The sequence below is a fragment of the Myotis daubentonii genome, chromosome 12, assembly GCF_963259705.1.
Source record: "Myotis daubentonii chromosome 12, mMyoDau2.1, whole genome shotgun sequence".
NCBI lineage: Eukaryota > Metazoa > Chordata > Mammalia > Chiroptera > Vespertilionidae > Myotis > Myotis daubentonii.
In genome coordinates this window covers 26759309-26771922 of record NC_081851.1, presented here as the reverse complement: position 1 = coordinate 26771922, position 12614 = coordinate 26759309, and the positions used below count along the sequence as shown (strand labels likewise).

At 40.8% G+C, this 12614-nt stretch overlaps 1 protein-coding gene across 1 annotated transcript in view; it reads left to right on the top strand.

Annotated features, from left to right (window-relative positions):
* Positions 1-12614, top strand: part of DNAH6 (dynein axonemal heavy chain 6) — a 235511-nt gene that overhangs the window by 138878 nt on the left and 84019 nt on the right. The window contains exons 42-46 of the mRNA XM_059659291.1: positions 2360-2506; positions 3949-4022; positions 5800-5954; positions 6419-6650; positions 9521-9673. Coding sequence (XP_059515274.1) covers positions 2360-2506; positions 3949-4022; positions 5800-5954; positions 6419-6650; positions 9521-9673 — 761 coding nt within the window. The remainder of the gene's footprint in view (positions 1-2359; positions 2507-3948; positions 4023-5799; positions 5955-6418; positions 6651-9520; positions 9674-12614) is intronic.

Here is a 12614-nt window from a genome sequence, read left to right as displayed (position 1 = left end):
ATTGTTCTCATTCCTCATTGACTCCCATCCAATCCATCAACATCCCCGATGGCCTTATCTTCAAAATATATCCCAAATCCAACCATTGCTTACCACTCCATCCACACCCACTCTAGCCCAAACTACAGTAATGTCTCACCGGGATTTCTAACAGCAAGCGCCCCCTATCTGTCTCTGGTCTCCTGCTTCCAGGCTGCCCACTTAACCACGTTAAACCTAGCTCTTAAACACACGGCAGAGGTATCCCCTGCTCAGTGTCCCAAGGCTGCTTCCCCATCACCTGCCATGGGACTGAGGTTCTGTTAGATCGGCAGCCAGCAGCCTCCTGCCTTCATTGTCTACCACTTTCCTCCTGGCGGCTGCCACCTCCTTGCTGCTCCTGAAATAGGGCCTGCCTAGGGGCCTCTGTACTTCCTGTGGGATGCTCTTGCATCAGATACCCACATGACTTGCTTCCTCTGTTCAAATGTCACCTTCTCCTCTTCCCCTCTACGTCCCTTCATAGCACTTACTACCTGAAATCATACCCTAGATGTTTGTCTGCACACACGTTTATGTCTGTCTCTCCCAATAGAATGTCAGCTTCATTAGAGCTGTTAGTTCAGCTCACCCATGCCTGGCACTGAATGAATGAATGTCATAGAATGTCAGAACTGAGAGAAATCTTTTACAATATCTAGACAAGTCCTCACCTTATTTTGTGTACAAGGACATCAATTTTCAGTGATTTTCCCTGTTCCTATCCAGTGCTGACTCTCTGTCCATTTCTCTTGTTTAGACATCACTGACTATTTTATTCTCAACAAAGATTCAAACAGACTAAAATGCATAAGTATATTTTAAATATCTATGAAGTGCCGTAAGTGAAAGCTATCAAGCACTTCTGTGTAAAGCAATGACTGGGCTCTCTGAAATCCTGCTCCCTCTTTTGTCCTCATCAGAATCTAATTCATAACAAAACACTGAAGAGATCTGTTGTTTATTACAAAGGCAGGGAATGAGCCAGGAGGCAATGGCTGATGGCAGAAGCTGAGGCGTGGCTTTAAGAACCCTGACCATCCCGTGTGGCCCTCGCCTCCCTGTTGCTCAGTTCTCACCACAGGTTCCTTATCTTCCCAACTCCCATTCCGATGGCTCTGCAATTCTCTCTTCCTTTTCCTGCCCCCGTAACCTTTAAGAGCCCAGGACTCTTGCAGCTGGCACAGCATCCTTGCCACAGGATGGCACAATAACTGCTACTCCTCCTCCACTAAGATTTCACCCTCCGACCCAGCTTCGTCCTGGAATTCATGAACTAGTTTTCCATAGGAGACGTTGGAGCATGGCTTTGTTTCCTTAGTGATTGCTTTGGACCCACTTTCTGGTCCTCACACATTGTCTGATCTAGTCATTTATGTATCATCCTTCCCTGTTGCCTTTCTATGCCTACGTTTTAGATAATTTCTGAGCCTCAGAGTTCAGGATGCGTTTTATCTCCGACAATGATACATCATAGAGTATCCAGGAAGTTCCAAATTTGAATATCTTTCCCCTTGTCCTCACATTTTATCAAAATATCCTAGAAATGCCCTTATTCCTACAAATATTAGCTGAAAAGAATTAAATTTTTAACCATTTCAAGAAACATATATCACACACACACACATGCATGTGCAATGTGAGCTGCAAAAAAAACCCCACTATCTATAGAAATCCCCCATTATCCCAAAGCGGCATGGATGCTGCCAGCCATGCCGTAAGGTGCCTTCTGTCAGCCGTGCACCAGGGCTTATGGTAGAGACTCCCCGTCCCCCTCTGCAACCTATGAGGAGCCCCAGGGGAGGGTCCCACAGAGAATGAACACTTCTGTACATCACTGCTTTTGTTGTGACTTGAAATTATTAAAACTGTGTTTGCAGTAACAATTTATATTAATACAAAGAGTACTCAGAATAATTTGAGTAGAAGCCAGAAGGATGAGAACTGAATATTGAGAAAGAATAAGAGAGGACATTGATGTTTTGAAAACAGTGTAAAGGTCGGGAGGGGGAAGTTGCTTGATGAAAATACATATTTTAAAGTGACACTCCTCACTTAATGTACTACAACTGAATGTAATGATGAGATGAACATTGGTTACACTTCACCTGTTCAGGGAAAGAAACACAAAGCAAGAAAAAAAAATGTTGTCAAGTAATGTGTCCCAGTTTTACTTTCAAAAAACGAGGTCACTGTTACTACATGTGTATATCCGCAGGCAAAGCACCCATTGCTGGTAGTGTGGGGATCAAGTTGGCCTTAAGGATCTTCTAGGTCATAAAACTAATACTATATGTTCCAGAAATGTCTAATTTTTCTGCTTTCCTTTTCTTAAAAACAGGTATCCTCCAGTGTGATTCAGCAACCATAAGAGAAGAAATACAGATATTTAGACTCTTTTGCCATGAGTGTCAAAGAGTCTTCCATGATCGCCTGATTAATAATGAAGACAAGCAGTATTTCCATTCTATTTTGACAGAAATGGCCAGTAAGTGTCAATCTTTATTTAGCTGCTCTCTCTTTTTTTTTTTTTTTTTAGTAGAAAAGCAATTTGGTTTCTATAAAGGAAAATTAAAATGATCTTATATAGGGTAAAACAAAGTGAATTTTAGTCATTCCTAAGTAAGTTTTTTTTTCAATGCCTCAAATATATAAAACTAGGGGCCCAGTGCACAAATTCATGCACCTTGAAAGGAACTGTGGGCCGCAAGGCTTCAGTGGGCACAGGGGCAGGTCTCGGCCCATCCTCCATGCCCCCACTCTGCCCCTCCCACCATGGGCCCTGGTCCCCTGTCTGCCGGCAGCCCTGCTCCAGCCACTGCTTCCATGCGCTGATGGCCCCGCCCCTCTTGCACCCACTGACAGTGGGGCCAGCAGCAGGTGTAAGTGGGGCCGTCAGTGGGTGCAAGTGGTTCTGCTGCCCCGATCATCCCTCAGGAGCAGGAAGAGGTGGAGAAGCCCTCAGGGGTGATCGGGGCTGGCAGCCACCACTCGCACCCGCTGATGGTGCTGAGCAATCGGGACCGGCGCTGGGTGCTGGCAGCCAATGCGAGTGGGGGCTCTGGCACTGGCTGCAGGTGCAAGCGGGGCTGTCGCCAGCAGTGGGTGCAAGCAGCAGCTGCCGGCCCAAATTGCCCCTCAGGAGCAGGGGAAGGTGGAGAAACTCTCAGGGGTGATCAGGGCCAGCAGCCACTCCTCGTACCCGCTTATGGTGCTGAGCAATCAGGATCGGCGCTGAGCTCCAGGCACTGGCAGCTTGTGCGAGCGGCAGCTCCGGAGCTGACAGCGGGTGTGAGCAGGACTGGTGCAAGTGCCAGGTGGCACCGCGGCACATGGGAACAAAGAATTTTCAGTAACCACAGAGGCTCACCCCAGTGACAGCAGCTGGCGCCCCGCCTTGGTCTGGCATCCCCCACTCACCTGCTCCACCATCCCACCACGGCTGATACCCACCTTGTTCTGCGCTCTGCTGCCTGCTGCCAACACCTGCCATGTTCCACGCGCACCCCCTGGTGGTCAGTGCACGTCATAATGACCAGTTGTTCAGTTGTTCCACTATTCAGTCTATTTGCATATTAGCCTTTTATTATATAGGATATATGAAATACTATACAATTCATTGTATTGAAATTCAAGAAGGTTTAATATATTAAATTAACTATAGAATTTTAAGTAGAGGAGAGAATTTAGAAGAAACATTTTGTCTGATAAGAAGCCAGGATATTTCTAAAATATGTCTTATTAATTTGTATTCAATATCTATTATTTAATAAAATGCTTATTAATATTTTATATTCTTAACCTTAAACATGGGAGATTATCAACCAAACTAAAGTGGTACAGTATTAACATGGCTTTCCCTCAGGTTCATTTATATTAATTAAGGCTTCTACGTAAATAGCTAATATTTTGATTTTGTGTTTTGAATAGACAAATATTTTGGAATTGCAATTGGCCTGGAATATTTTTTGACTAAGCCCATCCTATTTGGAGATTTCATTAAGGCAAGTATATTCTAATGACTTGGGACTACATCTGAAGATTATAATTATATAAGTGTTACAATTATAAACCTTATAATTTGAAAATTATAAAGTTCAGGTTCACATTCTACATGAACTTTACACCTGTGAAAATTAAAGATGTAGACTAGGGGTCAGCAAGCTATGGCCCATAGGCCCAATCGGCCTTCTGCCCATTTTTGTAAATAAAGTTCTATAGTAGTACAGCCACACAATTCCACTTACACTATTTATGGGGTTACTTTTGCATTACAAGGCAGAATAGTAACAGAGACTATATGGCCTGCAAAGCCTAAAATATTTACTATCTGGCCCTTTAGAGAAAAAGATTGCTGACTCCTGATCTAGTTACATTCATTTTGATAATAGTTTGAATCAGAGACCCATCAGGTATTTAATTGGTAAGGAGGTTTAGTCTCTTAACTCAGGACTGGACTCCCCCTGACTGCATGTACCTGTGCATCCTATGTTCAAATGCTTCCAGCAATGGGAAGCTCACTGGTGAGCAGTGCTTCCCTCTTCATTTTAGAGGAGCTCTAATTCACAGCAAAATTTTCCTTGTATGAAGTTCCTCAAGTCTGTTGCCCCAACAGCATCCACATATGGGCCCTAATTTTACCCTCTAGACCTACCTAGAATAAGTCTTCCACCTAAGCACCCTGCCATTGTTGACAGACAGCTGTCTTGTTTAACAAGTTGACACTTTGGGTTCATCATTCTTAGTGTCTGTGAGAGAGAAAAGCCATACCTCCATTGTTCACCCTAAATCCTAGCATGGAGCTAGTCACTGCTGATTAAACAGGTGAATGAACTTGTCTTTGTATTATACGTATGCAATCCCTCATCACTCTGATAACCCCTGACAAGTAAAAAGGAGAAACCATTGATTTGTATAAAATATATTTATTTAAAGGTGACATAAAACACAAAGTCCAACGTTTGTTTTCAAGTAGGGTTATATTTCTTTTCTGTTTCTAGTGATATTATTATCAAACTAGAGGCCTGATGCATGAAATTCTTGTAAGGGGCTTGGCCCTCGCAGCCTTAGCTTCATCTGGAAAGTCATCTGGATGGTCGTTCTGCTTTTTGGTCTAATTAGCATATTAGCTCTTTATTATATAGGATGGAGTAATAAAGCAAAGGAAAAGAACAGTTGGACTCTTCTTGCATTGCCTATGGGCATTTTAGTCAAAGTTACCAAATGAACATGCCCCCAGGGCAGCTGCTGAAACAAATAAAAGACATCATCAATAGGTCCAAACAAGACCTCAGTTCCCTATTGTTTATACCACATTTCATCCTCAATGATTTATTCATTGGGTAGCCGCTGTGTAGAAACTACATTTAGTTCTGGCATGATTTTATAACCCTAACAGTCTGCCAGGCGTCATTTTCAACTCATTTCATTTTTCTGAAGTCAACAGCCTAGGAACAAAATTATGAAACCAGAGTCATGGATAGTAAGAAAATGTTTAAATGTATGCCTGAGCTCCTGTGTCAATTTTATTGCAAACAAAACTGAAATCCCAATATACTAGTTGAAAAAGTTAAATGAAATGGATTTTCACCTAGTCACAAAAATCTGAGTTTCCTTAGTCCCAGTTCCCTTGTTTTGAAAACCCTTCTAGCATATATGTAAGCAAATGATTAAATAACAACATAGATAAAATAATGTTCCCTGCTAAGGTCATGTGTGGTATATATATTTCTGTATCATAATTTATTCAACTCATTTCTTCTCCTATAAATCATCTTATAGTTTGGAGCAGATAAGTCTGATCGGATTTATAATGACTTGCCTGATATGGAGAAAATCGCAAATGTTCTCCAGGACTATCTTGATGACTATAACCTTACAAATCCCAAAGAAGTGAAGTTGGTGTTCTTCCAGGATGCGATAGAACACGTTACCAGGTAGAGTGCTAAAAGGTGCCCCATAAGACATCATTCTAATTTGTTTTGTATTAAAATTACAGCTGTGCCGAATTCTTTACATAGATACTAGATGGACAAATGCCTATAACAAATCCTGGTATAATTTAAGTCAGTTTTGAAATATTTTACATATATATGTATGAACTTTCTGTGGAATCCCCAAGGTTGTTATTTTTTGCTAAACTTTAATAGATTGGTTTTTGTTTTAAATATCATGGATCATTACAAAAAGGGGTCTAATAAGGCTCACAGGGGTACAAGGACAGTATAACAAGGCTGATTATATGCATGCCTAAAGAAAGAGGCGTTCGAAGTTATAGAAAAAACAAGTTAATGCAGGGATGACACTCGGTTGGCCGCCAGCCTTCCATGCTGGGGCAGGCCCCCTGAGAACCCACATCTGTCCAGTTGAAATAGCTCTTTCTCTGCTTTGCTTCCTGCAGAATTGCCCGCATGATTCGTCAAGAGAGAGGCAACGCCCTGCTTGTCGGAGTAGGAGGCACTGGAAAGCAGTCTCTCACAAGACTTGCAGCTCACATATGTGGTTACAGATGTTTACAGATTGAACTGAGTCGGGGATATAATTATGAGAGTTTTCATGAAGACCTGAGGAAGTTGTACAAACTGGCTGGCGTAGAGGACAAGAACATGGTTTTCCTCTTCACAGACACACAGGTACCTATTTCAGTATCCAAAGTATCAGAACAGGAAAGGGTTACAATCACGTATGTGCCCAAATAGTTTTATGATGCAGCTCAGGGGCTTGTTCCCTCGGATAACAAATGTCTTGGCTCTTGTAAAAGACTTTCATAGCACATTTTTTATTTCTTTTACCAACTATTATTTCCCCCTTTAAATTCTAAGTAAGTAAATATCATCAGAGGTTAAGGGAGTGAGACTATTTCTGTAGCGGTAGATCTAAGAAAGGAATTCCTTAAGTGAAATCAATTAGGGAAGTAGGCTTTTCTCAAGAAAAGGAAAAAATAACAGCTATGTGTTTGGGTTAAATTAACTTAAAAATTAAAATAGGATTTACATCTGTCTACAACAACCATTTTCACTGATTTAAATTTATTTTATAGTAGAGAATTTTCTACATTCACTACACTTGCATATCTTAACATTAGGAGTGGGGCGGGGTAGGGGGAACCTTTATAGAAATTAGCCAGGGAATAAGAAAGCAATAGATCTGATGCATAAATATTTTAAAGTTCATTTTATTTTTAAAAAACACATATAAATGGGATTAAGTCCATTCATAAAATGGGGAAAAATTTTTAACATCTGTGACATGCAGTAAGTTCATATCTGAGTATGTAAATATCGTTTACAAATGAGAAACACCCATAGTCAAATGTGTTCCCATCACTGGCTCTGACCTCCGCCAATGCCTGTCCTGGTTCCTAGCCACAGGGCTTGGAGGCCCGGCTGAGGACCCAAGTACTCCTTGCCGCCAGGGCAGACCCCCTGCAGTGCTGACAGAGACACACATAATCGTTGACACTGTGGGCCCCAGTGACCTGAGTCAGAGGCATAACACTACCGCCCCAGACCCCATGCTATCAAACACCTCTACCCTTGCCCTCCTGTACTGTACCACCAGCCAGGGGTCATAGCAAACCCCAGGGTGCCCCTAACCACAAGTGAAAGTCTTCCCTCACCAAAGTCAGCCCGTGAAGTCTGGAAGGGTGACTGCTTCCTCAAATGTGCAGACACCTAAGTAGAGCTACAGAGTTCATGAAGAATCAGGGAAACATGACTCCACCGAAGGAATACAGTAAGCCTCCCATGACTGACCCCAAAGAAATGGAGATCCACAAATTTCCCCACAAATAATTCGAAATAGTCGTCCTAAAGATGCTAAGAGAGCTACATGAGAATGCAGATAAACAATCTAACAATATCAGGAGAATAACATCAGAACCAAATTATGGAGTGGGGACATCACCAAGATGGTGGTATAGGTTGTTCCCAATTTTACTCCATCCCCGCCCCCAAAATAACTATCAACTATTCATGGACAAGATACCACTGAGAAAACCTAGAACAAGGGGCAGAGGCTGAATCACCCCCCTGGGCACCACAGAGATGAGGACGGACTGCATTAAAAGGTAACGGAGTGGCTACATGCTGGTGCAGCGTCACACCAGGAGGTCTCCCCTGAGCCTACAGCTCCTCCAGTGAGACGAGAGCGCCCAGGTGGAATGCCAGGGTATGCTGCCTTGTGGAGCGCTTCTTGGGAGGTTCACTGCAGTCTCACATGGGGACAGTGGGGGAATCTGCAGGCCTTGACCACTGAGTGGTTGGGGGACCCACAACCATCAGCACTTTGAACTTGGCAGACTGCGTTCCTACCTGCAGCGCCCAAGTAGTCGTTTCAAGCGGTAGCTTTGCTCATCTGCGAAGCCAAGGTAGGGGTACAGTCTTGCCAGAGAACCGAGCAGGGGCACAGGTCTGTCTGAGTGGAGGTTCTCAGACAAAAAGCCTTTCCATCTCTGGAACCTGGTCTGCCTCCCTACCCTGCCCAAGCAGAGGAGCTGAGCCATAGTTCTGCCCACTGCTGGGGGGAGCTCTCAGCCCTCAACTTATGATGGGGTTATGTCCCAATAAGCCCACTGTAAGCAGAGAATATCATAAATTGAAAATGCACTTCATACACCTACTCTATACCGAACATCATAGCTTAGCCTAGCATACCTTAAATGTGCTGAGAATAGTTACACTGGCCTACAGTTGGGCAAAATCATCTAACACAAAGACTATTTTGAATACACTGTTGAATATCTCTTGAAAGCGTATCTCTTTCATACCACTGTAAAGTTGAAAACTGGTAAGTTGAATCATCATAAGTCAGGGACCATCTGTATATAAATGGTTCCAAAGTTTGAGCAGATTTTTTAACAGAAACTAAGAAATATGGAATAATATTTGCCCTTGCTGCTAGTAATAATCAAAGGACTGCAAATTAAATTCTCCCAGAGGAAACATTTACACTCCCCACAACATGTTAAAGGTTAATGAAGTCATACTTGAATTGAATAGGAAACTTTGACATTTTCAAAATTTAGAAAACATTCATATACTTTACTTGCTAATCTCACTCCTGGGAATTTATCCCCTGGAAATAATCCAGCCAGGGAGAAAAGCTATAGGCCTAAATATGTTCTTATAATGTACGTAAGACTGTAAACTAAGTTTATGTAAATGTATGGCACATCAGCTCAATGGTGTGCTATGCTCCCGTTAATGGTTGTAAACATGATGAGTACACTACAGAACTGTGGATTAATATTTACAACAGAATGTTCACTGAAAGGAGCAGATTATAAAATGCTTGCACATATGACCAAACCATGTAAAAGGTGATGCCAAATATCAATGTACTTGCTATGTTAGAATATTAAGAGTTTATCTAATTTTTAAGATTATCTTCTCTTAAAGATAAAACTAACTGAATGTGAATTTTGAAAAAAATATTGGCTTTATACTTTACAATGTAAAATGGTTGAATGAGTTATAATAAATCACTTTGCTTCCTTCTACAGATTGTAGTGGAAGAGTTCCTAGAAGATATAAATAACATCTTGAACTCAGGTGAAGTGCCTAACTTATTTGAAAAGGATGAACTGGAGCAGGTTTTAGCAGCCACCAGACCAAGAGCTAAAGAAGCCGGAATTTCCGAGGGAAATAGGGATGAGGTAGGACGTGTGAGAATGGCTATACGGCTTTATAGAACAAAAAAATTCTCTTAGCCTTTTTAAAAATGGTCCACAAATCTCCTTTAGGGGTCTGTGGATAGAATTGCTTTACTGTCAGGGCCAGCCTGACACGGTTGAGCCGGGCTGAGGCAGGGAGGTGGGAATTAAGAAAAGAAAGAAAGACAGGAAAGCGGGGTCGGGAGGACCCCAGTTCTCTTGATGAACTGAAGCGAGTTTATTAGCTATACAATCTTGTTTATACACAGCACACTGAATCGGAGGTCTGTCAAGAGGAATGTATTCTTTGTTCCTCTTAATCTCTAAGGGAGAGATACAGCAGAAGGACAAGTTCTCAGTACAGCATATCTCAGTAAATAGTTACAGACTTCTGGGCAAGCTATGAAAGGCTGTTCTCATTCTACAAATGTTACTCCCATTCTACTGATAATCGCCTTCCAAACAAGTCTGGGAAAACTGTGTGGGTAAGGGTCCCCGCCTTGCTAGCCCCTTCAGGTGCAAGGACCTTGCCAGCTTACATCTGGCCCCCAACAGATCCCCCTTCTTTGTTTTTTAGGCGAAGTTCATGTTTTAGTGTCCGACAGTTTTTTATGTGTACATGTCAGCAGTTAATATTTCAGTTCTGGATGGTGCACAAATGGTGGCAATGCAGGTCCGACCCCCTTGGCGAAAAGGGCAAGAGAGGTCAATATAGAATGCTTAAGTGCCTTCCCAGGGGGCCTTCCACACAGTGAAAGGGATAAAATCCTTTTATGTTCTATTAAATTCCTGCCAAATAATTAGTTTGTAAGCTTGTTTGGAATAAATGTTAATATGCTGTTGTAAAATATTAAAAATTATTAATGAGCTTTTGTTATTTTAAATTATATCTTAAAATTCTACTGCTGTATTTTAAAAAATATAAAATAAGACAACTTGCTTTGCCCTTTCTTAGAAGCAAAAACTTAAAATATATATTTATTAATATTTATTTGATAAAGCTTTCTATGTGATTTCAAGTAAATTAAATTGGCTTTATTAAAAAATCTTTTAAGAAAAGAGAATAAACTTTTGAAAACATTTCAGGGCCCATGAAATGTCCTAAAGTCATTCCTTGATTATAGTTTTGAAATCTAACTTAAAAAACTATTAAATATATATGTGTATATATAATTTAAAGATTATATACCTTTTATAATTATTAAGAGATATCAATTAAATTAAAACTGATTTTTGTATTTAAAAATTTTGGTTGGGATTATAGAATTTATCCTCTTTTTTCAATTAGATAAATGTTGAAATTTTATAATTATATGATCTTTCCCAATTTATTTAACCAGAACTTTAAACTCTTAGCTGGCAAGTTAAATATTTAGTATTTCTTAATCAATAACATTTTTAAGAATAAACTTTAAAAATACAAGACATAATCAATAGATTTAATTCTGTCCTCTAGATTTTTCGTGAGGGACATTTAGATTAATATTTTAGCATTTTGTTATTTCAGAATACCTAATTTAATTTAGTAAACTCCTAAACCTTGGGGTGCCATTGACTGAAAACAGGTAACCATTAAAATGCAAATTAGTTACATTCTTTCTACCAAGGATGGGAAACTGGGAAGCAAGCCTCTCTTTAAAAGTTGTCACTGGCAGAAAATTTTTGGCCTACCTGCTCTGTTGGGGGAAGGGAGGCTAGCCCTTCCTCTATTAGAAATTGCTTTGGGAAGCCAGCCTTAAATAGAGGGTGTAGCCGTCTTTTACCTGGGCTACTTATATTTTTATAATTAATATATTTTAATAACTCTTGAGATTTAAATTCAGTTTATTATTTTAAGGCATATTCTTTAGCAAATTTTTCTAACAGAGACAATTTTACTGAATTTCCTCTTCAGCCTTGAAAATAATTTTTTAATATTTTTTATTAGTATTTAAAAACTGTTCTTTATTATGGAAATGACAATCCTGCTGCTAGAATCTAGCCAGCATCTTTTTTCCTTTGGGTTAAATTTTGCCCTCTTTCTTAGGAAATAATCAGTCTTGGGTTTTATTTTGTATATTTGTAAAGAGATTTTAGCTTGAAACTCTATCTAAATGTCCAAAATCGGACAATGCGCGCCTTAGTTCCAAGCCAGTTTTCTCTTTACACGTGTACGGAAATCCCAGACGTATTTTTAAATTTCAGATCCGGTGGCATTTGCTGTAGCTGTATCGGAAATGCAAGGAAATCATCATTTCTTCTCTATGTGGGAAGTTTTAAATCTAATGATATTTTGTTTATTTCAGTAGGCAAGGGCAGCACCCAGGGCAGACAGAATGTCTTATTCCTATGGATCCAAGGTCCAGCCCGGCACTCCTGGGGGTTGCTCGGAATAGCTCTTGTATCTATTTTGCTCTCTGGGGCGGGCTGAGTGCTGTGCAGCCTGCTGGCCTTGAGACAGCACAGGGACAGGAGGGTAAATAGACCATGTCCCTGTTATTTGCCATGGCTGAGCTGGCCCCTTTTGGTAGTTTCCCGACTGGTGTTGAGGCAAAGAATTTCCCTGGATATCTGTCTTAGATTTACACTCATTTGCCCAATGTTTTCCTTTTTTACATTTAGGGCATAGTCCAGGTTGTTTGGGACCTCTGCCATTTCCTTTATTAACCCCTTTATTAGAAGGGCACTGTTTTGCTATATGTCCTGTTCCTCCACAAGTGTAACACTTGTATGTTTGACTTTTCCCTGTGCTAAATTGTTGCTGAAGAATTCCTTCAATGGTGGTTCCCTTTAATGCGGCTGCAATGGCAACTCCTTGTATATATGAGGGACCAATATCTGCGCAAATGCGGATATAATCTGAGAGAGTCCCCTGTCTTTGATAGGGCCGCAATGCAGCTTGACAAGCAGTGTTGGCATTTTCATATGCCAGCTGTTTAACTATTAACATGCCAGCCTCTCCATC